This window comes from Phaethon aethereus, assembly GCF_964289735.1.
Source record: "Phaethon aethereus genome assembly, chromosome: Z".
Taxonomy (NCBI): domain Eukaryota; kingdom Metazoa; phylum Chordata; class Aves; order Phaethontiformes; family Phaethontidae; genus Phaethon; species Phaethon aethereus.
Window position 1 is genome coordinate 12,423,758 of NC_138577.1, and position 26,217 is coordinate 12,449,974.

General features: G+C 44.2%; 1 protein-coding gene across 1 annotated transcript in view; it reads left to right on the forward strand.

Annotated features, from left to right (window-relative positions):
* Positions 1–610: 610 nt before the first annotated feature.
* Positions 611–26,217, forward strand: part of LOC309415999 (phospholipid-transporting ATPase FetA-like) — a gene marked incomplete at both ends in the record, with an annotated part of 28,584 nt that continues 2,977 nt past the window's right edge. Inside the window, 16 exons of the mRNA XM_082013737.1 lie at positions 611–767; positions 2,911–2,954; positions 3,066–3,128; positions 4,497–4,662; positions 5,470–5,658; positions 6,524–6,639; positions 7,904–8,068; positions 10,513–10,624; positions 11,693–11,798; positions 13,943–14,090; positions 16,415–16,598; positions 18,429–18,652; positions 19,505–19,588; positions 20,494–20,739; positions 21,597–21,735; positions 25,547–25,677. Coding sequence (XP_081869863.1) covers positions 611–767; positions 2,911–2,954; positions 3,066–3,128; positions 4,497–4,662; positions 5,470–5,658; positions 6,524–6,639; positions 7,904–8,068; positions 10,513–10,624; positions 11,693–11,798; positions 13,943–14,090; positions 16,415–16,598; positions 18,429–18,652; positions 19,505–19,588; positions 20,494–20,739; positions 21,597–21,735; positions 25,547–25,677 — 2,274 coding nt within the window. The remainder of the gene's footprint in view (positions 768–2,910; positions 2,955–3,065; positions 3,129–4,496; positions 4,663–5,469; positions 5,659–6,523; positions 6,640–7,903; positions 8,069–10,512; positions 10,625–11,692; positions 11,799–13,942; positions 14,091–16,414; positions 16,599–18,428; positions 18,653–19,504; positions 19,589–20,493; positions 20,740–21,596; positions 21,736–25,546; positions 25,678–26,217) is intronic.

Sequence of the window (26,217 nt, forward strand, 5' to 3'; positions counted from 1 at the left end):
AGCTTTGCTACTGAGACTCTCTTTTGCGTTAGTCAATAGAAAGAATGAATCCCATTCCTGTCCAGTATGTCACACCAGCAGCAAGGTAGAAATTCATGTCATCTGTGAGCTGATATGGCTCCTTGGTTGTATTGAGTTACACAATGACTCTGGTTGTAGAGCTCTGGGTTGTTTCAGCAATGGCTGTGCTCATCTGCTTGCATCAGAGCCCTGCTGCAAATCTTCCCCATTTGAGCACTACTCCCAAAACTGCACCAAGTGAAACCCACTGCTCCTGCCTCACTTTTCAGTCTGAAAACTTACGAAACTTTTCAAATACATTTATAAGATGTTACTTTATAAATAAAGGAAAGGAATTTACAGCCTCACAGATGATTTCAGTGGGACTTGCTTCAGCATTGCTTGCTAACTGCCATTTGAGGACAACCTGATGAGTACATCCTGTCATTACCTTCAAAGTTGTCTTCTAATTGCAATTGCTTACGGTGGTGCTGAAGATAAAGATCTTGTCCCTTAAACTAATGAATATTCCATGACCTCCTCTTTCTGTTTCACCAGTGTAGAGATTATACGCTTGGGTAACAGTTTCTACATTGACTGGGACCGTAAAATGTATTATCCATTGAATGACACACCAGCTCAGGCCCGTACCACTACACTCAATGAAGAGCTGGGACAGATCAAGTACATCTTCTCAGACAAAACAGGCACTCTCACTCAGAACATCATGTGTTTCAACAAGTGCTCCATCAATGGCAAATCCTATGGTATGTTATCTATTTGTCTTATTCTTTGCGTTTTATTCCATCGTGTGCCTCTTGGTTCACAGAGACGAAATGTGATATCCAGAATGTCTTGTAAGAAGCTGCAGTGATCAAATGCATGGACAGCCCTGATTACATAATTTGTGTATCTTAATATAGTTTTCCTGTCCCTTGTTTCCCCTTTTGGTCACCCGTTTACCTCCCTTTTTCCGCCCCAGTGTCATCCCAGCTAAAGAACCTGCACCTTATTACTTTTTCTTCATTGGTCCCAGTTTTACTACATCTGTACTCAAATTTGTTTTCTTCTTATATCACTACCTAGGTAATCTCAGCCTTTTATGGTATTATTGACATGGTTACCCAGGTATTTCTAGCCCTGCAAAACGTAACACATAACTCACGTAACAAACTCCCTCTTCCTAACTAACTTCCCACTTGTAAAATCGGCCATCCCTCATGGTGTTATTTGCAAATTTTGCCAGCTTCTCACACTGTTATCCCTCACATTCAGCAATTTCTTATGTCATGAGCAACAGTTTTCCACATCCTGTTCACGTAGCTGAAACTTTGGTCAGCACCTAGTCAATGGCGTTGTCATTTGTCTTTAGGTCTAGCATACTTCACCTACCAGAAGAGAGAAAAGTTTTTAGGGATTTGGAAACAATGGGAAACAAAAGTTTTTAGCTCTCTTAGATACTAACAGTCATTGACTTAAAAGGCTCTTTCACTGTATGGCCCTGGGCAGTTTTCTTCACACTGCTCAAGGGGTGCTAACAATTCGCAAACTGACTAATTGATTAACACCATTAGATTACCCCATAGAAATTAGTCACCACTTATTCATAGACTGATGCTTGTTTCATCTGTGTCAAACCTGCTGATGGACTAGTGTGCCAGAAAGCTTGTCTTTTTCACAGTGCTATCAACTGGCTTAATAAAAGAAGTTATTTCTTCTTGTAAGTCTTGTTTTGTGTATATTTGGAGACCACCATATCTCAAACAGTGCTACTATGCTAGCCAACATTAGTGCTGCTAAACAGTTTGAAAAATATTCAGTCTGTTCATTCGTGTGTCCTTAGTTGACTTTTCCAAAGTGGATGTCACCACTAATATAGATATAGGATGTGGGTTCAAAAAATGAATGGGAAATATGCATAAAGAAGATGGACAATCTATTGCCTATAGTTTTCTAAATGCTTAGCTTCTTCCTAGGAATATAATTCTTTGGATTTGCTGCTCAGGGGCATTTGGGAAAACCATGCCAGAAAGGATGAGTTAGTTCTGCTGCCAGGGAAGGTACTCCAGAGGCTTAGGCTTTCCATTGGGAAAGAAGTGTCTAAAAGCCTCTCAGTTACAGTTCCCAAGGGATCAACTGATGTGCAGTTCTCAGGAGACGTGGCTTCTGAGTTTCTTCTTTTGTGAGGGACTACCAATACCTACACTGACTTTGATCACAGTTGAGGTTGCTAGTGCAGATATGGATCTATCATTCATATATTTCAATCTTATTTCAATGAAGTGTTGGATCTGGCTGGGGTGGGCACAGTGCAGACCTTCCATGTGAAAGTTTTCTTCAGGCAGAAGAAGTTTCAAAAGTGTTTCCTGGAGATGAGATGCCTTTCATTTCTGTGACTAGATTATTAGTTCAGGGAAAGTGAATGGAGAAGCTTTACTACCTAGGCATGGGAAGAATGGGCTTTGACGACTCCTTCTCTGTGGTTCTCCAGGGACTGTTGCAAACCCAATGTGATCCAGGATATGGATTTTGTCTCACATCCCAAAGGGAAGGTACAAGAAAAGTCACGACCTGAAAGCACTTTTGTTTCCTACCCAGTACTATGTCCTTTCTGGGTTCAGCTTGAGCCAAGTCTTCTTTGCCCAAATATCAGTCATTTTTATGTTAACTGCTTTGTGTCTCAAGTATCTGTCAGTCTCTGGATTTTGTCATGGATTAACCTAGGAACTGATTGATATGACTTATCAGTCTCCAGTACCCATGTCAAGATATTTGTGCTTACTGAAACTTTTTTCAACAAAATCTAGATACTATCTCCAAAACACTTTAACCAATTTTTGTGGTAGAGAAACTCAGAGACTGCACTTATCTGGAGTTTGTGGCTATAACATCAGTCTCTCTTGCTTGCAGGTGATGTGTATGATATGTCTGGGCAAAGAATAGAAATAAATGAGGTAAGTGCTCAAGTGCTAGCAGGATCTGTGCTTTCTGTGAGCCTGCCTGTGTAGGTGCTAGTGGACATAACCCACTATTGACCCTGACAACAAGGATGTGTGCTCTTGCAGATCTCAGAGGATCGACAGAGTTGCATTCCCTTCCAGAAAGCCTGGTTTAAACCTGCAGGTCAGGTAGCCTGAGTGCACCCTGTTCCCTCAGCTTCACATGACACCCTAGTGCATGCACAGCTCCTCTTGAATACTTGGCCTTTGATATTTGTTGGAAACCTGGACACTGGCGAATTTTATTATCTTTGGCAGTTAATTAATTTTGGCAGGGAATCAGTGAGTTCAGTTCATATTGATAACAAGGTCACTGTCAAATTCCCCTAATGTCTGGACATTGGAAAGTGTGAAAATGGGTGATTTCTCCATTTCTGTCTAGCCTCTGCTTGCTGACACAAACCCACATGTCTTGGATTTCACTGCCTAAAATGTCTGAAAACTGCATGCAGTAATCCAAGCAACAAATGGCAAGATGATGATGAAAAACCCACTCCTCGTTCCAATGATTCATTTCCAGGCCATTTAAAACTTAAATTACTCACTGAAATTGGCTATTTGTGCCGAGTGCTGTGCCTCCAGACTGCCCTCACTCAGGCACCAAAATGCAAAGGGCTGACTTGCTTGGGGAGACCTGCTGGTCCCCTGTCAACTGGCTGCCTGGCAGCTCCTCTTGCCCATGATACTTGCCAGAGCAGAGTCCTGCAGGTCAACAGGCTGCTGCCCACACATCGATGGTGTTGCAGTGCCTAGACTTTGCTGTGCAGTTGCGTGTGCGTGTGGGGTGGGCCTGTGCTCTTGTGGTAAGTGCTAAATGTCAGTTTGCAGAGGTCAAGAGGATGACTCCCATCCTGGAAACTCTGAGCTCATCGAGGATGCGGTGGGAGTCAGAATCATCTCAGGCAGGCTCAGCAGTGTGCATTCTTCCATGACACATCACGCTCTGAGCTTCTGGCCATTTCTCCTCTGCTTGGAGCTCTTTGTTTTTAGACAAAATGGGCAGTGCCTGTGGACTTGAACCTTTACATCAGTTGCCTGTCGTCTTTTTCCATATCACAATTTTTTCTTGCTTTGGGAGAATAAGGTGGACAACACAGCCTTTTGAAATGTTTTAAATTGAGTTTCCATATTCCCCTATCACAGGCAGCCATTGAAATTGGGAGCATGATGCCACCAAGCAGGCATGTGTTGAAGGCAGGCATTTCTTTTCTATAGAAATCCTTTGGCAGGGTTCCTATAGGAGCATTTACTGTCATACAGAGAGGGATCTTTAGCTAATAAGGTTGTCAGCCCAAGTGCTGCTTTGAAAGGCACCTCAAGTGCCTGTCCTCTCCTGTGACTCAGTAGTTTTCAAGACCTCCCACTTACTTAGACTCATCATTCTCTGTCATGAACAGCCCTGCAGGAGAAAGCCCTTTGTAAATGTAAGGAAGAGGCGGGGGCTATGATGGGAGCATGTGAAAACTCCATAAATAACACTGAACCATATTTTTGCAGAACACGGAGAAGGTTGACTTCTCATACAACCAGTTAGCTGACCCAAAGTTTGCCTTCTATGACCACAGCCTGGTTGAAGCTGTGAAGCTGAGTGATGTCCCGACACACAGGTTCTTCCGGCTGCTCTCACTTTGTCACACAGTGATGCCAGAAGAGAAGAAAGAAGGTGAGGACTGTTGAAGACACCAAACTAAGTGGTTATGTTCATCCTGCACCACAGTATGTCTTCTCTCCACAGAAACTGTTATTGGTCCTTTTGGCTCCCTGGTGATTTTCTGTAGTATATGGATACACATAAATCAGTGTCTTTGGAGATGCCACATGGGAAGAGAAAAGACCAGGGCCTCTACTCCCTGTGTGTTCCTGTGGTGGAGCTGACACTACTGCAAACACTACATCCCCAGAGTGCAGAAGTTGCAGGTGCCACAGCTTCCCTGAGGTGGCAGGTGGCTTGCCCCACTCTTTCTCTACTCTGCACCAAGTCCCATAAAGCAAAGAGCATAGAGCACCTTATCCACAGGACACTCATTAGCTCTGCTCACCCAGTGTTCCCACAGGTACTGGATCAGTCTCCCCAAATCTCAGACAGGGTGAAAAATTTGCTTTAAAGGCTAGAACCGTTAACTGACGCTTATAAGGTGAAAATGCTGATGAGAAAAATACATGCAGATGTAACTAGAAGGGGTTAAACCTAAGGAAGTTGTCCTCTCAGTGAGATCTGTTAGACTCCAAAGAGAGTAACAAATGACCCCAAAAGAGTCTAGGCAGCCCCTTGCACTGGCCTGGTGGATGGATTGATGGGACTTGATGGAGATGTGTAGACGTAAGGTGCTTTTTAGGGCTGCACCTCTGGGGATAGACAGAAAAGCAAAGGGTTGACTGCTATACCATGTCTTGGATTTTGTATTTGTTTAGCCTCCAAAACAAGGCAGAAGCCACACTAATTTTTTTTTTTTTTTTTTTTGCATGTTAGGTAACTTGGTGTATCAGGCACAATCTCCTGATGAGGGAGCCCTCGTCACTGCTGCCAGAAACTTTGGATTTGTGTTCCGGGCTCGCACACCAGAGACCATCACTGTCGTGGAAATGGGAGAAACAAAGATCTACAAACTCCTGGCTATTCTAGATTTCAACAATGTTCGCAAGCGAATGTCTGTTATTGGTAAGTTCCCTTTGCTCCCTTCTTTTCTTCCTGACTTTTTAGGCTCTCAAGTTAGCCCTCATTCTGCTGTGATGCCTTTTCCTAGGAGACCTCCTTTGCAGTGCTTTCTGAATAACGTTTACTTCTGAGTGCTTGAGATGGGCTGCCTTGACTTTTTAGTTATGCAGCAGCAGTGCTAGATAAATACTTAAACTGGGCTGGTGGGAGAACATCCTAACATCTGGACCACAATAATGGAGCAGCCTCCTGAAGACACTAAGCTTTATGTGTGATCTTACCTCCCTCATGACAGTGCAGGAAAGCCTTCCTTCTAATCTGCTTCAAAATTACCAATGCAGTCTGAGAAAGTGGGAAAAGAGAATGCAAGATTCAGTAGAGAAGACCACTTTCCTGAAAGGAAAATGGAGAAATGATTCAAGAAACCCTGTGTAGCCTTTATTAACTCTCCATTATCCTCAGATACTTCAGGAATTGGAATATCATAACTGTAGCAAGAGAGTGATAATACCTTTACTGGTAGGAACAATAGAAGCATCAGGACCAGTTACCTAAGAACAAATTGTTCTTGACTTTTGAATGCAGATGTCCTGCCTGAAGTGTTTCCTGTAGGAACCATGTAGTCTAACAGAGCATCTGCTCAGACCGATGCAATCTGGGTACAGTTGCCTGTGCTGCTACTGCTAAAGTGGAGAGCAGTTGCATTATCTCCTGTTCTAAGCAAAACTTCTCTTGGTTCCTGGGAGGTTGCCAACACTTGGCAGAGTTTGAACACCTCTGAAAACCTTTCTGTGTTTTGATGCAAGTTCTGTGAATCCCAGGTGCCTCAGTCTGGGATTTGTAGTATTCCTTTTCCTCTTCCTTGTAGTGCAGAGTCCAGAAGGTGACTTGACTTTGTACTGCAAGGGAGCTGACACCATTCTTTATGAACTGCTTCATTCATCCTGCGATTCTCTCAAAGAGGAGACCACAGAACACCTGAATGTAAGTATTTCCTTCTGCATAATATCTCTGCATTTGATGGTTTCCTTTTCTCTAGGTATGGAAACATACTTTGTGTTGAGACAAAAAACAGATTTCAGAAGCAGCATCTAAGCATTAGTTTTTTGTTTGTTTGGGGTTTTTTTTCATGGGGAATGGAGAGGAAAATAAATTCATAAAACCTTAGGTCTCAAATCAGTTACCTAAACATGGGCACTGGGTGCCATTTGAACTGCTCTGGGATATCCAGGACATATGGACGGGGATGGCAAATACAGTGCAGGACATTCAGAAGACCTGTATTCCTCTGGAGTAGGAGCTGGAAGCCAGGCAGGATAGGTAAAACACATGAAAATGTGAAATGGCACAATGCATCTGTGTTTTAACAATTACATTCCATCTAAGTCTGCTGTTATTGTACAATACATGCACCCAATTTATTCAAGTATGCCTTGGATTAGAGCAACCCAGGTAATCAGTAAAGGGCCACAGAGCTCTTTACCTTCTTGAATACAATTTAGATATGTAGTGATTGCAATCCGAGAGGTCTCAGTCAGAAAGGACTGAGCAGACTCTGGGACCTGCTCACCTCCCATTCTTCCAGATCATATGTTGACTGGGCAGCAAGGAAAAGGCATCAGAGAGGACAGAGCAGAGACTGGCTGAGGATGTGTCTTGCTCCTGACACACCTTGCTCCTGACACACCTTTACTTCAAGCCTGGGGGAACACCTCAGTTTTCATGAAGACATCTCTGTTTATCCGCCCAACACTGAGATCCATACTGTCAATCATACAACTGCAGAAAGAACACTTACAAGGCCTTGCTGAGATGTCACAACTGACTCTGCCTGTGCTGTGCATTTCAGCTGGCATTCGTACTCTAAAAATGTTGAGCCCACGTCCAAAGTTCAAGGCTGTGTTCAGTGTTTATTTAGGTCTCACTGTTCTGAATCTTATGTTGAGAAATATAAGTCTGGGAAATCACTGCCTGGTCAATTGTAAAGCTTCAGAGCCAGAGAGTAGGAAAGCTCTTTTGAATTTGTTCTTTGTAAAGACCATGGATGACAATGGTAAAGTGGTCTGGAACTAGTTTTTAAAAAGTACCCCAGAGTTTGTGGTCTAAGGTGTGATGTTTTCACCTTTCCTCTGCAGACTTTAGGCAAGAAGCTTTTGCAGATAGCTGTTTGCTTTCCGAGAGTCCTTTGTAACCCCAGGTGAGCAGACTGTTCTTCTTTGACCTATTCTGCCTCACTACTGTCTCACAGGAGTTTGCTGGTGAGGGTCTGAGGACACTCGTGGTGGCATATAAAAACTTGGATGAAGACTACTTTCAGGACTGGATCAGGCGTCACCATGAAGCAAGCACTGCCTTGGAAGGACGGGAAGATAAATTGTCAGAGTTATATGAAGAGATTGAAAAAGACCTAATGGTTGGTGTTTCAGGGAATCTGGGCCAAGCTCTGGGGGAGGCAGCGAGGATGGTGGTTTGTCAATAAACAGCTCAGTATGACTTCAGCAAACATTGCTCTGCAAAGAGCTCAGTGGGTTGTGTGACAGGAGCAGTTAAGAATATGGCAATCCTGGGTTTTTACTGGCACCTCCCTCAGGAGCCCGTAACTGGGGTGTCAGCCACCAGTGCAGGGCAATGGTTTTATTTTAACTCACATAGGTGTCAGAGTAGCTTTCTCCTGATGAAGTGACATACCAAAGTCTGAGGGAGATGATGTGGACACAAATATTTCATAGCTATCCTTTGTATGTGCAAATGGCTGCTCTATTTATTTCTCTGTCTTTGAAATGGCAGGCGGTGAATAATGCCCCATGTGCCTCCATTTCAGAGAGTGTCTTCTTTGTTCTTGCAGCCCTAGGCAGCATGATGAGATGATGTCCATGAACATGTTTGTGTCGATTTGAAATAGGGCTAAACTGTGATCTTCAAGTCATTCTTTTCTCCATGAGTATTGTTACAGATTTTTGAATGCCCTGGGGGGTCTGCCTGTGTTTTAGAGCCATGAATAATGAATGAAAAGAATGTGTGGGATCTCAGGGGAAGCAAATCAGCTTTTTCACTCGCAGCAGTGAGTGAAATCTCAGAAATCTTGGGAGCCACACTGTTGCTCCTTCCCTTAGCTGTACGCTCAGGATGCCAGCAGGGCCTGGCATCAAGAAGAACTGTGAGCCAAGTCGCGGCTGACCTCTGGAAGTTACATAGTCCATGGAGCAGAACATACTGCCCTTTTGGGTCTGGTCTGGGAAAATGCTAATCCTCCAGTCAAGAGAATACATCATGCAAATGCTGTGCAGGTCATGTCCAAAGCAGGAAAGACATGGAGGGTTAGTAGGTTAGGGAGCCAGCTGCTTTGCAGGAAAGGTTTACGAAGCTCATGGCCTGAGTACAGAAGAGGTCACAGGCTCACAGCAGGAAGAAGCGCAGCTCAGAAGAAAACACTTGTTACACCAGACCCCTCTCTGTAGTCTGTACAGGAGTGACTTGACTTCCCAAATGTGCTGCAGGGAGAGACAGAGGATGTGTAGGAAAGCCTAGCTTGTGACAGAGAATGGGTCCGAGAGCCAGAGTCATCAAGGAAGTAGAAGGGTCTTGTGGATATCTAGAAAACTGCAAATTACCATAGTCAGGCTGACGGGCAAGAGCAGAGATCCCTCTGTGTGGCAGACTCCTGATAAGGATCCTTAGGGAGAATAAGGATATAAGGACAACAAGGGATGGAACATGGTTATATTCAGAAAGCAGTAGTAAAAATATTATTTATAATTGATTGACATAAAACTTAAGGAAGATCCACAGTCAAGAAGACATCATAACTGTCCCTCCAGCCACTCTGACAGCAGGTCATGGGCAGACAGGCAAAGGACTGTCAACAATACTATTGTGCTTTTCTGCAGCTACAGAAAGACAATGGTTGTGGGGAATGCATGCCCTTGTCCTCTGTTCCTGGGCACATTTGACATCAATGTCCACCTTTGGGCTTCCAGCTCAGACTCAGACTGCCAAGGATGAACAGGTACTCCCAGGAGGTGGCTTTACATGCTACAAGCTTTTAAGCTCTCACTAGCTGGACCAGGGACTACTGGTGTAAAAAGTGGATTGTGCAGCCTTGAGAATTTCCTATAGAGAACTTCCCTCAGAGCTGTTATCTACATTGATAACACTCATAGCTGGTGAATGATGAACATTCCAGGAAGCCAAAAGGGATCTTGGGCTCAAAGCCAACCCCTGAATTTAGTCTCCCAGCAGCAGGAGGTAGGTGGTAGCAGATGCTGTCTAAACCTGAGTTAGCAGTGAAACCTTCAAGTCAATTTGACAATAGATTAAATCCACCAAGTATCTCCAAAATGCAGAAAAAGCAATAACTTTAAAATAATGAAGGTGTGTGTCCTGAGCAGTCTTTGGTTTAGTTGTGTGACAATGTAAAGCAGGGGTGAGGACAGGTCTGTTGTGGGCTCAGGAAGATGCTTAGCAGCCATATGACTGCTGCAGTACAATATTGCTGGTAGCAAGCTCCATAATAGAGGATGCATATGGAGGTTTGGAGACACAGATCCACTGCTGTCTTTGTACTTCTGCTGTGAAGGGAACATGTGGAAGAACATAGACCCCTAGGTCTGCAAACCTGTTGGCAAATAATTTCATGCATATTCATGATCCAGCTGAGCCTGGAGTATCAGAGACTAGAACATTTGCAGGATCAGATCTCTACTCTGTACACTAAATTTGCTGAGGAAGAATGAAAATTAGTACAATCTTATTCCCGGATTTCTTTTCTGTTTTCTTGAGTAATTACCTGTAGATCTAATGCTTTCTCCTTTGCTAGCAATGGGAAAATTTACCAGTTCCCTGCCATTTTCTATTAAGCTGCTAGGTGCCACAGCGATTGAGGACAAGTTACAAGATGGAGTCCCGCAGACAATTGAGACTCTTGCCAAAGCCAACATTAAGATATGGGTTCTCACTGGAGACAAGCAAGGTAAAGGAGCTACAGTTTTGGATGCTTCTCTTCTCTCCCACCAATGGGATGGTTCTGCTAAGACCCATGTTCTTATTCTTTCTCGTTTGAAAAGCTGCACAGAGGACAAACTTACAGGGCTTTGCTTCATTGCCAGAGAGGCAAATCTCCAGTTATCTGGAATTAGACCAGATAACTATAGCTAGTGCCTGTTCTTAATTCCTGTTCTGAGGCTGGAAGCAGTGTGGAGGCAGCATCTTTTGCCATTAGAGATGTGACAATGAGCATCCTATATAGCCCCTGTCATATGCTGTAAAAAGGTGTCAATTTAGTACAGTTGACCCTCTGTACTAGATGTTTTCCAGGAAAGTGGAAAAAATCTTGTCCTACTTTCCAAGAACTTTAATGCTAAAGTGGATTTTGGGTCTGTTTCAATGTGGTCCTGGCATTAATGATCCAGAATAGAAATGAAGGAAACATAGGCTTTTGGAAAAAGCATTAAATTGGAGAGAAGTGTGAATAGACTCCAATAAATTCTTTTGGAGAAATAGAAACTTCACTGAAACAATGATATTTCAGGGAGGCCAAAAATGTTTGCAAATCATTCCATCCAAGAAATGAGCAGAGAATTTTTGAGAAAATTTCATTTTGTCATGTTCCATGTGTAATACTTTTGCTTATGAAATACCAAAGTACCTTTTTTTCAGAATTTTCTGAACAAAATGTCTTGATATTCTTCTTTAGAAATATGGTTCAGGGCTTTTCTGGAGATAAGGGGAGGGAAAGTTAAATATCCTGAAAAGATTTTTTTGAATCAATATGAAATGTATTTTGTTGCTCCAAGTATGTTGGCCAAAGGGTGTTTTAGGCCTTTTGCTTTGATAGAATTACTTTTTTCTGTGGCCTTGTAAAGCTCAGTTAGGGAAGATTTGCTGTGATGTCCATCAAGATGACTCTCCTGGCTCTCTTAAACTGTTGACTTTGAAAGGCTCAGAGCTCTTTTGAGTGATGTGTGTAAAAAGGCCACAGAGACAGTGTGGGAGTTTGGGGCTGCTAAGATGTGTCATCTTCCTCGTTTGCCTTTCCCAGAGACGGCAATGAATATTGGTTACTCCTGCAACTTGCTGAATGATGACATGGAAGATGTTTTCATTATTGAAGGCAGCACATCTGAAGACGTATTTAATGAGCTGAGGTAAATCCTTGAAATATATAGCTTCATTGCTGTGCACTGACACTAAAATGGAACAGTATTTGCATTTTGTATTATTCCAGCTATTTTTCCTGTGGGCTTTACTTGGTGCAGTTCATTCAGGGACCTTAGGTAACAGCTAGCTGGCTCCCTGGAAGATCTAGCAGCAACATAGTGTAGAAATCTCATCTAGGGATAAATTCTGAAGCTTCTTGATCCAAGAGACCAAATCTATATAAATGTATAAGAAAGCAGAGTCAGGCAGGCAATATCAACCAATGTTCAACAAGTGATCTGGAACCAAAAAGCCTTTAGCCCCAGGCTTGAGCAAGGGGGCTGCTCTGCTCTTACTCTACTGCTGTTGCCATTGATCCACATTGCAAACCTTTGCCTGGATACGGTCCTTTTCTAGCATTATCCGGAAATCTGCCTGCCTCCATAGCCTTCTCAGAAGACACAAGTTCTTAAGTATAGGTCGAAAATGGGAAAGCTTTTCAGTCCTTTTCTGTTGAAGTAGGTGGTTGTCAGACTATATGCACAGGAAATTGGGATGCCATTTGGGATGTTGTCCTTCATGACATTCAGATGATTTATTTGACTTCAGATCAGATCTGCACAAGTTTAGCACACACTTGTTAGAGTTTCAGAAGCATAGAATCATAGAATCTTTTGGTTTGAAGGGACTTTTAAAGGTCATCTAGTCCAAACCCTCTGCAATGAATAGGGACAGCTTCAATGAGGTCAGGTTGCTCAGAGCTCCGTCCAACCTGACCTGGAATGTGTCCAGGGATGGGGCTTTTACCACCTCCCTGGGCAACCTGGGCCAGGGTTTCACCTCCCTCAGTTTGAAAAATTGCTTCCTTAGATTTGGCCTAAATCTGCCCTCTTTTAGTTTAAAACCATTGCCCCTTGTCCTATCACAACAGGCCCTGCTAACAAGTCTGTCCCCAACTTTCTTACAAGCCCCTTTTAAGTACCAGCAGGGTGCAATAAGGTCTCCCCAGAACCTTCTCTTCTCCAGACTCAACAACCCCAACTCTCTCAGCCTCTCCTCACAGCAGAGCTGTTCGATCCCTCTGACCATTGTTGTGGCCTCCTCTGGACCCACTCCAACAGGTCCATGTCTTTGCTGTGCTGAGGGCTCAAGAGCTGGATGCAGGACTCCAGGTGGGGTCTCAGCAGAGTGGAGCACAGGGGCAGGATGCCCTCCCTCAACCTGCTGGCCACGCTGCTTTGGATGCAGCCCAGGACACACTTGGCCTTCTGGGCTGTGAGTGCATTATTGTCGGCTCATGTCCAGCTTTTCATCCCCCAGTACCCCAAGTCCTTCTCGGCAGGGCTGCTCTCAATCCCTTCATCCTCCAGCCTGGATTGATGCCAGGAGTTGCCCCAACCCAGGTGCAGGACCCTGCACTTGGCCTTGTTGAACCTCATGAGGTTCACACAGGCCCATTCCTCGAGCTTGTCCAGGTCTCTCTGGATGGCATCCCTTCCCTCAGGTGCGTCAACTGCACCACTCAGCTTAATGTCATCTGCAGACTTGCTGAGGGTGCACTCGATCTCACTATGTCATTGATGAAAATATTAAAGAGTTCCAGTACGGACCCCTGAGGGACACCGCTCATCACTGATCTCCATCTGGACATTGAGCCATCAACCACTACCCTCTGGATGTGACCGTCCAACCAATTCCTCATCCACCCAACAGTCCCCCCATCAAATCCATATCTCTTTAATTTCGAGAGAAGGATGTTGTTGGGGACTGTGTCAAAGGCCTTGCAGAAGTCCAGATAGATGACATCAGTAGCTCTTCCCTCGTCTACTGATGTGGTGACTCCATCATAGAAAGTCAGTAGGTTGGTCAGACAGGACTTGCCCTTGGTGAAGCCATGCTGGCTGTCTCGAATCACCTCCCTGTCCTCCATGTGCCTTAGCATAGCTTCTAGGAGGATCTGTTCCATGATCTTCCCATAAGGGTGATCTGCACAAACAGCAGTAGCTAAACCTTGTATGTTGTTGTTGGGTTACAGGGAAAATTGGAGTAAACTATCAAAGGGAAGCATGAATTTTTTATTTTTATAAAGTTGATTTAATAAATCATATATATCTTTACTAGCTTTTCATTATTATTATGGATTTTTTTTTAGGAATGCAAGGAAAAAGATGAAGCCAGACTCCTTTCTGGACAGTGATGAAAGCAACATTCAGTTTGAAAAATCTTCAAAAAAACCAAAAATTATACCTGATGAGCAAGCAAATGGGGTGTACGGTCTTGTTATCACCGGCCACAGCCTGGTAAGGAAGGTTCAGAGTCATGTTAGGGTTCAGTTCTCTGGAGAATTTAAAGTGATATGGACATACTGGAAGTCTGAAAATGCTTTAAAAATTTAGCTCAAGAGGAATGGAATTTATTTTTCCTAATTGAAGATTACGTTCAGTGGTTTTCTGAGACATTAAAGGTGATGGGCAAGGTTTCAGAAGAGTGGAACAGGGAAGAGCTGGCCCTGATGTTAAGTGAACAGGAGGGGTAGAGTAGCTGGATTAATTTTCATTTCCAGAAAGATACTAGAAAAATAATCAGGCAGCTTATGTATGCAGCAAGAAGATAATGTCAGACATGGGTTTCAAGTATGCCAAGAACATATTCTACTAAATATATCTGATAACAGATTTTTTTTTCATTTAACAGATAGGATATATATCTTATAACTTAACTAATAAATTGTTTCATGCTCTCTCCCATGATGTTCTTCCAAGCAAACTGAAGTAATAAGGTCTAGATGAAATTGTTAGGTGACAGATGCAAGACTGCTTGGCAAGTATGGCTCTTAAGGGCTCAGTGTTGACCTAAACCAACAGTTAAGTGGCATCTGCAGAGGGCTATCCCATATGTATTTGATATTCAGTGTTTTAATTAACTGCTTAAAAAGAGAGCAGATAACACCAGGATGGAAGAAACTGCAGGCATGGTGGAGTTCATGATTAGATTTTAAAACGATTTTAGCAAATTGGAGAAATACTTCGAAAAAATGGAGAATGCAGTTCAGTGAGAACAAATGCCTTGTTCTCCACTTTCACATACTTGACTACACACATACGACATCAAAGATATGTATGTAAGACCATCACCTGCATGACTTGTGAAGAAAGCCTCCTGCTTCATTTGGCATTGGTAAAGTTTTAGCTGAAATAATTCAACATATTTGGGCCATTTTCTCTGAGACAATTTAGATCAGCTAGAGAGAGTACCAAGAAAATTCTAAGAGTGGTCATGCATGATCTGGAAAGCATAGGGGAAAACTGAGAGTTAGGATTTCTTAGCCTAAAGAAAATTGATCAGTCTTGGTAATATCTCTTCAAATAATAACAGGTAAGCAAAGTAATGGAATTAAACTGAGACAAGAGAGTTTTGGATTAGCTGTCTTCCTGGTGAGGTAATTGTAATAGTGCTGATACTGTCCCACTCAAACACAGCATCTGTTCAGTGCCGTATCCCTACATGCAGGTGGGTGGGATGGCAGCACTGTGGTCTTGCTTAAACATGGCGAATGAACAGAAGCATAGCAGCATCTGTAACGGCATCATCATACAACTAGCTGATTTGTGTGCAGAACCATTAATAGATCTAATACGTGATAACATTTTGCTAGTGCTGCGCAGCGAGGGCCTTGTGGCAAAAGCCATCTCTAACAGCAGTGACCAGCCTGTACTAAAGCTAAACCATGAAAAGGTCTCTCTTGTTGAGCAACGCTGCCGGAGGGAAGCGGGGGTGCTGGTGACTCACAGCTCTCTGTCAAGAGCAAAGAGTATCTGGGCTAAGGATTGTTAGCAGAAAGGGCAATGGGCCTGCTGCAATGGCTCTGAGGGGAGAGGGCCCTGTAGGTTCCTTCTATGCGTGTCTGCTGAGAAGACGCATCAAAGGACAGAACCGAAAAGCACAATCTGAAAAAAATATGAAAAGCTAACACTGCTCCCTTCCTCCCGCGCAAAGCTGGAGGGGTGTCCAGACATCCAATTACCTCTGTGTGTCCCGAACAGAAATAACATGGCTGACTGACTTAAAAGGCCAGCGCTCACTGCCTTCTCCCTGGCTTTGTGTTTTGCTTTGTCATGCCCACCTGAGCTCAGCTTTTTCCGTGTTTTTTTTTTTTAATTAAGTGCTCCCAAATGGAAATGTCTTCTATTTACACCACAGATCTCCCAGAGCTTAAAAAACAGCTTGGATGAGATGAGACGGATGAGCAGAGACTCTCTCGCATGGAGATAGGCAAGGTTGTCTCAGGCCCAGCAGCAGCTTGGTTAAATTACTGCTGTTCGACAGTTGTTTGACACTTCTGCCGCACTGTCAGGTTACATCAGCCAGAGCAGATGTTGTGCAAATCCAGATGTGGCACACCCACGGCGCAAGCTTGTCGGTGTACTCTGCCTGGCGTAAAGCTGCGCCGCGCGGATGCTCCCTGCAAAATGAAGGGATGGATTCACCTGGGGTGTCTCATACCTTCTTTCTGCCAAATGGAAGAACCAGCTCCGTTCTCACTTTCTTCCCGCTGCCGCCTCGTTGTCAGGCCACAAGTCGCTGCTAGTCTGACCCTAACACCCCCTTTGCTCCTTCTTCGCAGGCTTACGCACTGGAAGGGAATCTGGAGCTGGAGCTGGTGAGAGCTGCCTGCATGTGCAAAGTGGTGATCTGCTGCCGGGTGACTCCGCTGCAGAAAGCCCAGGTGGTGGAGCTGGTGAAGAAGTACAAGAAGGCTGTGACCCTGGCAATCGGAGACGGCGCCAACGACGTCAGCATGATCAAAAGTGAGTGGTGGCTGACAGCTGGCATGCTCTAGCAAATGGACTTGCTGCCATATTAGCAGGAACACATATCCGAGTGCCTTCTGTACCACCTTCTCTGGTGGCCGTGCCCCAAGTTTCGGCAGGTTTCTACAGAGCACCATGACTACACAGTCACCGTGTTTGGGGACAGACTTTTTAGCAGGGCCTGTAGTGGTAGGACAAGGGGTAATGGTTTTAAACAAAAGAAGATTTAGACCAGATAGGAGGAAGAAATTTTTCAGCATGAGGGTGGTGAAACCCTGGCCCAGGTTGCCCAGGGAGGTGGTAGATGTCCCATCCCTGGAAACATTCCAGGTCAGGTTTGGACAGGGCTCTGAGCAACCAGATCTAGTTGAAGATGCCCCTGCTTATTGCAGTGGGGTTGGACCAGATGGTCTTTGAAGGTCCCTTCCAACCCAAACTATCCTATGATTCTATGATTCTATAGCCTACTTGTGTCTCCTGCCTTCCAGGACACACAGGAAGGCCCTTTGCTGTGCTCCCACCACGGTGACACCAGGAAGCTAAGGCTGCACTTATTGCCTATTTCTGTGTTTCTACCTTAGAATAGACAGAAGCCCACCGGGGCTGTGACACATCCACCTGTGTGTCTGCATGGCCACCATCACAAGGGCAGTACAAAGAACAAACAAGTTTGTTTCAGAGAGGGCCTGTCTGCAATGCAGAAAGAAAATCTTAATGCCTGTAAATGGTCTGTATAATGTTACATGAATTTTTTTACACTTCCATGTGGTAGGCCCACTTGTCAGCTATCTCCCTTGTGTCATAAAACATGGGCTTCTAGGCCCCTTCATCCTTCAGCGTCATTTGATTACCTCAAGTGAATTTATGGAAAAAAAAAAATCCCCTACCTAGGTATAATTAAATTAAGATTATTCAGAAGGGCCTATTGCTAATCTTCCTTGTGTTAATTTGCAAGAATTGATTAACTGGAGCCTTTTAATTAAGAAAGAAAAGGCTAAGTAGGGAGCTTCAAGAGAGATAAGTCAGGCAGTCAGGAAAGAAAGGATAAGAAATGCAAGTTAAAGTGTACATGATAATTAGAAACTAACCCACCCCCAGACACAAGAGGGTTGGGACTTCAGGATTTTATCAATTCACTGTTCCATGGAAACCTCTGAATCTAACCAACATCCAGCCACCAAGATTGTTCTCATTAGTTAAAGATGTATAATTAACTGCCACATTAAACTTATGTCCATGTTTAATAAACCCAAAAAGACGTGACTCTTCTATCTAATTATTTGATTGAAGTAGTAAAGCCCAGGAAATATAAAAAAGGCTACAGTCTGCCTTGTAGCACTGTGTCTGAAAAATCCGTAGGGAGTTTCAAGATTTTACTTGTCTGGAGTGATGTTTTAAGGCTGCTGGAAGGACATGCATGCATGTAAATATAAGTCACATGGCAATATAAATTAAAGTTATTTTTTCATAACAGCAGCTGTTATGAACAACCGCATTTTTTCATAACAGCAGCTGTTACGAACAACAGCATTTATGCTGTTGAAAACATTGAGAAAGAAAACATGAATTGTCACTCAGGGTGTAATTTCATTCAAATAATAAAAGCCCAGTTACTGGAAATGTAGCACCACAGCCAAAATCATAATGCCACTGAAAGAATTAGTGCCCCAACATCTTTTTATTTTTTTTAAAAATAACTTCACATATGACTTTTTATGAAGGATGAGAGGGAATTAATACAGTGTTTCAGTGCAGGGAACTCATTTTAAAAATGGGGTAATCAAAACGCTCACTGTAATGACATGATCAATAACCTTCTTGTTGCAGCTGCCCACATTGGGGTTGGTATCAGTGGCCAGGAGGGGATGCAGGCGGTCTTGTCCAGTGACTTTTCCTTTGCACAGTTCCGTTACCTGCAGCGCCTGCTCTTAGTCCATGGCCGGTGGTCCTACATCCGCATGTGCAAGTTCCTCAAATACTTCTTCTATAAGAATTTTGCCTTCACATTAGTGCACTTCTGGTATGGCTTCTTCTCTGGCTTCTCAGCCCAGGTAGGTCCAGCTTCTGTTTTCTCATGGTCATGTCTAGCATTTTCAAGTAAAGTATCTGGAAAAGTTTTAAAAGGAAATAAACTAAGCCATTCCTTCCCGCCCATTTACTGAACAGCACACATGTCTGTCTTCTTCAGCTGTCTGAGTAAAAAGCAGATACTGTTCCATTCGTTGTGCTGCTGATAGAGGACAGATGCCTGAAGACATTTAGGTGCACTGTGAAGTACATCGGTACCTAACGTGATTTTCAATAGTTTTCAAACTGACTACAGCCATGAAATAAAGATACAGATTACACACGTCTGACCAGTCTGTCACAGATCTGTGTAAGACCTACGCTTGCCCTATTAGCACATCTGAAGCAATCAGTCTAACCCCAGGTGTGGTTCAGCAGCCTGCAAGAGGAGCAAATCTCCTGCAGTGAAAAATCTGGTGTTACCTGAAGACAAACCAATCCCCAACCCAGGCCCTGGGAAGCACAGGGAGCATGCAAGTGTTAGCCCAGGGGCTGAGGGTGCAAGGGTGCAGGCAGGGCAGTTGCCATCTGCCCCTGCCCACTGGCTGCCCGCTGCGGGGCACCACTCCGTGGTGCCAGGGGTCAGATCCATCTCTGGCTGTGGCCGGCGGTGGGTGCTGAGCAAACAGGGCTAGCATAACATGATCCCTCCCCTGTTTATTCCCAAAGCTTATGGTAATAATCTGTTTAGGGCTGCTGAGCTCGAGTGACCTTATACTTTTGGCCTCAGTAGCATCTCAAACCAAGATATTGCAGTATTTGATTGTGTATACTTTTGAAGAGAAGGAAAAGGCAGCCTTTTGTTAATTTCATGCTCTGACTTTTTTTTTTTTTAGACTGTCTATGATGAGTGGTTCATTACGCTTTACAATTTGGTGTATACCTCTCTCCCAGTGCTAGGAATGAGCCTCTTCGATCAGGTACTCTTTCTGTCACCACTTGGATTTTTATAGGGGTTTTATCTCCAGGTGCTTTGAGCTGGTTCCATGAAGAAAAAGCAGCTGACTTTTTGGCTAGTTATTGTGGTAGCTCCTAAAATAGTTTCCTGCGAATGAGACCTGAGAACAGAAAAAAAGGATGCACCAGGGAGGAGACGGTGTATTAGCTTGATTTGGCCTGTGGGTTTCAGTGCATGATGAGACTTTTGGGTTAGGCTGCTGCCACTGCAACATTCCCCTGAAGTAGTCACATCTTACTAGCTGTGTTCCTGAAGCCTGACAAATTATTTTTTAAAGACCAAACAGAACAATAAATGAACTAGAAATCTGAAGCCAGGTTTTCCAGGTTCAGCCTTTCTAGTGGGAGTCTTTCTGCAGTAATTTCACATACATATTTTTACCTTACATGCTATTACTGTTCAGCAAGACATAGGAGCAATACAGCTGCTCCTATATGCCTTTTGCAGTTAAATATGTAGGAACTGGCTACTCTGCAATGGTTCACAGTGTTCAGCTCTAGACTCTTAAGGGATCAAAGTCAGACAGCCTTGCCTGTGTGTGGACCCAGTGGATGTACTTTCTATTCCTTAGCTTCCAGACAACTCCCAGGAGAGGAGACCATGCAGCCTGCTTAAGATGAAGTGTACCTTCTTTCTTTTCTTTGCAGCACTTGCCAGCTTTCTCAGCACAAGAAAGGTGAAATTCAACACCAAAAATGTGTCTAGGTGATCTTGGGATGTGTCACGCTTGTCAGCACAACTGAGTGGATTGTGTGCTAAGACTTTTCTGATGGAAATGCATGTCACGGGGACATGGCAAACCTAAGTGGTCTTGTCTGGTTGGTTGGGTGGTGTCAGCAAATCTGACCATCTCCTGTGTACTTTCAGGATGTGGATGATCGTTGGAGTATGCTGTTTCCTCAGCTATATGTGCCTGGCCAGCAAAACCTCTATTTTAACAAAATGGTGTTTATCAAATGCATGTTGCAAGGGATCTACAGTTCCCTCATTCTATTCTTCATACCCTACGGCGCAATGTACAATACAGTGAGAAGTGATGGGAAGGCCATTGCTGACTACCAGTCTTTTGCACTGATGGCCCAGACCTGTTTATTGATTGTGGTGTCCGTACAGGTAAGCCATACCAGGTAACATTTTTTAGGAATTAGTTGTTGCTTTATGAAGGCAGCATCTGGAGGGCCACTCAGGATCTTGATAGCATTGTATTTGCTGCTGCATCTTGCATTATTGCAAAAAAAAAAAGTCTCTTGACATCAGGTGACTCTCCTCAGTTCAACAGAACAACAGATTTGTATGTTATGGAAGATCGGGATGACAGGAAAGCATTTAAGTTTAAAGTCATAGCAGATAAAACAGTTAAGGCTGGGAGTAGAGAAGGACTAATTTCAGTTTTATGGGATGAGTTTGAAGCATGGGACTGTCTGTCTGCTATCAGGCAGTTATTTATAGGGTCTCCATCATGAGGCTGTCTCTGTAGCCTGGCCCCATGCATGATGCAGATAGTAGAACTGCACTTGCTGGAAGAAATAGTTAAGACTTGGGTGGTGCAAAATTGAGATGGTACTAGCAGGATGAAAGAAATTTCTTAAAAGAAAAGCCAATCAACCATACCTCCTTAGATAATGGTTTCTGCTGTGTGAGGTCTTGTGGGGTCCTTCTAAATTTCCATGTGAGATCAGAGCTTGAGGGTGAGGACATAAACATGGCTCATTTGAACTTAGTATCCTGTGTCCAGTACTGGCCACTGGTGAATGCTTGAGAAGACCGCAACAGGGCAAACATAGTAATGCTTGCCTTAAATGGTGTCCTAGCATCCTATGATCTGTGGCTTGGTATTTCTTGAGACTTGAATGAATAACAGCCTTGGGAGCAGGGGTACAAAGAAAAGGAGAAGTTCTCTAGCTGTGTTCAGCACAGATTTGCTAAATAATTCAGGCACTGACACTGGCTGTATTGCTCCATTCTTTCAGATTGGTTTGGACACCTCTTACTGGACAGTTGTGAACCAGTTCTTCATCTGGGGCAGCCTTTCTGTTTACTTTGCTATCACCTTCACCATGTATAGTGATGGCATGTACCTGATCTTCACAGCCTCCTTTCCATTTGTTGGTAAGCCTTCAGACAAATCTGGATTGCACTCAAAATGGGCATACAGCAGGGTTTAAATCTGTGATGTATTTCTAGTACATGTTATTGCCTCTCTAGAGGCAATAGAAGAATATATTGATTTTCTTTTCTACAAAACATGCCAGGGTATTTCTAAGGGCTGCTGGGAATGCTTATTTTGAATCCCATCCATCTAGGTGAACATGTGCCAAATTCACTTCCTTGCATAAGAAGGCACATTCATATGCAGCCACAGGAATGATCCTTTAAATAAACCTACTAAGCTGACTGGAATGCTTTCTGCTGCTCTTTTATATTCTGTTTACAGGTGTCCAGTTCTTACAGATATCTAAGGAGCATTTTGTTTGCAGAAGGATGCATGTTCTTTCGTAAATAAGTTAACATGTTGGTATAGGAAAGCATAAAAGTACAACATCCAGTTAGACATGAGAAAAAAGCAATGTGATTATGATGACCCTTCAGCCAGGTTAAATGGCAAATTCCCAACAAAAAAAAATTTCCAGTGATGACCAGGTCTTTGGAGTTACTCTACATAATGTTATCTGCTGGAAAAGTAGCACGGCGAGCGGTAGGCAGTCCAGGAGACTCCTGGAGTACATGGAGGGTAACTTCCTGTGCCAGGTAATAGACAGTCCTACCATAGGGGATACCATACTGGACCTGTTGGAGCTGAACTTGGCAAGGGGTGCAAAGAATAATAAGAAGGACATCTACAGGTATGTCAGCCAGAAAACAAAGGTCAAAGAAAGCAAGACTGGCAAACTAGCAACAACAGATGAGGAGAAGACTGAGGTACTGACTGACATCTTTGCTTCAGTCTTCACTGGCAGTCTCTCTTCCCACACCTCTTGAGGCCTACAGAATGGGGACTGGAGGAACAAAGTCCCTCTCACTGTAAGAAAAGATCAGGTTCGTGACCACCTGAGAAACCTGAACATACACATTACCGGATGAGATGCATCCTAGAGCCCTGAGGGAATTGGTTGATGTAGTTGCCAAGCCACTCTCTATGATAGTTGAAAAGTCCTGGCAGTCAGAAGACCCTGGAGACTAGAAAAACGGGAAAACTGCACCCATCTTTAAAAAGAGTAGCAAGAAGACCTTGGGAACTACCGAAACGTCAGCTTCACCTCTGTGCCTGGGAAGATCATGGAACAGATCCTCCTAGAAGCTATGCTAAGGCACATGGAGGACAGGGAGGTGATTCGAGACAGCCAGCATGGCTTCACCAAGGGCAAGTCCTGCCTGACCAACCTAGTGGCCTTCCAGGATGGAGTGACCACATCAGTGGACGAGGGAAGAGCTACTGATGTCATCTATCTGGACTTCTGCAAGGCCTTTGACACGGTCCCCAACAACATCCTTCTCTCGAAATTAAAGAGATATGGATTTGATGGGGGGACCGTTGGGTAGATGAGGAATTGGTTAGACGGCTGCATCCAGAGGCTAGTGGTTGATGGCTCAATGTCCAGATGGAGATCAGTGATGAGCGGTGTCCCTCAGGGGTCCATATGGGGACCAGTACTCTTTAATATCTTCATCAATGACATAGTGGGATTGAGTGCACCCTCAGCAAGTCTGCAGATGACACTAAGCTGAGTGTGCAGTTGACACACCTGAGGGATGGGATGCCATCCAGAGGGACCTGGACAAGCTCGAGGAATGGGCCTGTGTGAACCTCATGAGGTTCAACAAGGCCAAGTGCAGGGTCCTGCACCCGGGTATAGTATCAGTCCAGGCTGGGGGATGAAGGGATTGAGAGCAGCCCTGCCGAGAAGGACTTGGGGTACTGGGGGATGAAAAGCTGGACATGAGCCGACAATAATGCACTCACAGCCCAGAAGGCCAAGTGTGTTCTGGGCTGCATCCAAAGCAGCATGGCCAGCAGGTTGAGGGAGGGGATCCTGCCCCTGTGCTCCACTCTGCTGAGACCCCACCTGGAGTCCTGCATCAAGCTCTGGAGCCCTCAGCACAGGAAGGACATGGACCTGTTGGAGTGGGTCCAGAGGAGGGCCACAGAAATGATCAGAGGGTTGGAACACCTCTCCTCTGAAGAAAGGCTGAGAGAGTTGGGGTTGTTCAGCCTGGAGAAGAGAAGGCTCCAGGGAGGCCTTATTGCAGCCTTCCAGTACTTAAAGGGGACGTATAAGAAAGACGGGGACAGACCTTTTAGCAGGGCCTGATGCAATAGCACAAGGAGTAATGGTTTTAAACTAAAAGAGGGCAGATTTAGACCAGATCTAAAGAAGAAATTTTTGACAGTGATGATGGTAAGAACCCTGGCTCAGGTTGCCCAGGGAGGTGGTAGATGCCCCATCCCTGGAAACGTTCCAGGTCAGGGTGGACGGGGCTCTGAGCAACCTGATCTAGTTGAAGCTGTCCCTGCTCATTGCAGGGGGATTGGACTAGATGACCTTTAAAGGTCCCTTCCAACCCAAAGATTCTATGATTCTATGATAACAGATTTCTGAACGCATGCAAAAGATGAAGGAAAACATAAAAATGAGCTTGTCTTTTGAGACTTTGACCAGGAGGAGATGAAATCTTAGCAAAGTAATTCAGATGTTTTTAATAGCTCTGTGCATCCATAGCCAATATTGATGCAGCATTGTTATGAGACTCTACTTTTGAAATCCCAGTGCTTTTGTTTCAAATGTCAGGTTGGTGTATTAATCAATGCCTTTATTTCTGGGTTAATTGTTAAGCCAAGGCTTGTTCTGCCCATCTTCACTGCAATATCAAGGTGCTTGGCCATTTTAGAAATATCTGAGATGCAGGTGAGTTGTTGCAATGTATTTCGGAGCAGATGGTCACATCCACTGTAAAATCGCTTTTAGTATCGAAAGTGCTGAATGAGAGAAGACAGTTCAGTTTCCAAGAAGACAGTTCAGTTTCCAAAGACAGGTGGTAAATCACTTGCCAGGGATATCTCTCTCTGCCGGTCTGTTGATACTACCTAGGTCAAATTAGCCATAGTGCTGAGCGCCGCTTAATAAGGTCTCAATCTGAAATGATTTTTAAGGAGAGTGTTTCTAGTCTGGACTCAGACAGCTTGTTTACTTTAGTTTCAGTGGAGTTGTATTACAGCAGAATCTGGTCAACTGAAAAGAAAACATTCAGCAACTTTACTGCCAACAACAGTATCATTAAGCTCTGTAATGAGGGTTTTGCAGGCTGTTTGTTCTGTCTTACATTCTTCCAGTTTTGGAGGATCCAGAAGTGACTACTTTGGTTTCAAAGAAGGTGGCAGTGTCACCCCAGCACATGGCAGTTGCTCTGCCAATACACCCATTAGGCCATGCTGTCCATGCAGACATCCAGAGCAATGCATGCTCCTGTCATAAAGGACTGTGATCCTATTGTCTACTGGGCAGTCAGAGTCAGTACTCCATATGCTTCAGGAAATGGTGCTGGAAAGTAAGGAAATAGTGTTCCTCCTTTTGGACTAGAGTCCAGGCAAAAGGTGAGAGAGCTGGACTGCTGCTGAAGAAGGTCTTGAGCATTTATATCAATCCTTTACAATTTGGCTTTGTAAAGAGATGTCATTCACTCTGGCATCCTTGTCTCCCTGAGTTGCTGCTGCAGCTGAGCCTGGACATTTTTCTTTGCTCATCTCAGTGATATTCATATCGCTGTCTTCCCCACAGCAATTTGATTTCACTGTTGGAGATGGTGTCTACTTAAAATTTTGGTCTGTTTGCCACGTGCCTTGGAATCACAGAGGGTGAAAAGTTCAAGTGCATGATGGTGAGAGTGCTGCTGCTACAGTTTTAATCATGCTTTTGTTTTTCAGGTACGGCTCGAAACACCCTCAGCCAACCAAATGTGTGGCTAGCAATCTTCCTCAGCATCACCCTCTGTGTGCTGCCTGTAGTTGGCTTTCGATTCCTGAAGGCTCAGTTAAAGCCAACTCCCAGTGATAAAGTAAGGAGATACCTTATTAAACCATAAATCCTGCTGACTACCACCTAAGCTTACCATGGAGCCATATTGCAGGTGCCTGGCATTGCTCAGAGTGTATGTCCCTGTAGGTGCAAGTGCTGCCATCCATCTGTCCCCTAGTCCCTTGAGAAGGAGGATTGAATTTGGGTTTTGGCACAGTTCAAACCATCTGCAGCTGGGACCAAGGCTAAGATTATTTAAATGTGGATTAGATAGCATTGGAGCGAGGAAGCCACGCTATTTTTAGGTGCAGGGTTTAAGTGCTGTGGCTTAGTGGCAAAGGAGTGGTGAGTTTCAGTCCGCCCACCCTGCTGCCGTACAGTTTTTAGCCTGGCAGACCGCAAGCCTTCACCCTCCACCCAGGCATATATGTTTGCTGGTTTTTCTTTTTACTTCTGGATTTACATCATTTGTAGCCAATGGTTATACATCCCCTCTGAAACCAGCTGCGCTCTCATCCCCAGGAATATAAAGATGAGGCCACTAGGGCAAGGAGAGCCTGGGAGAGAGAGAGTAGGCAGA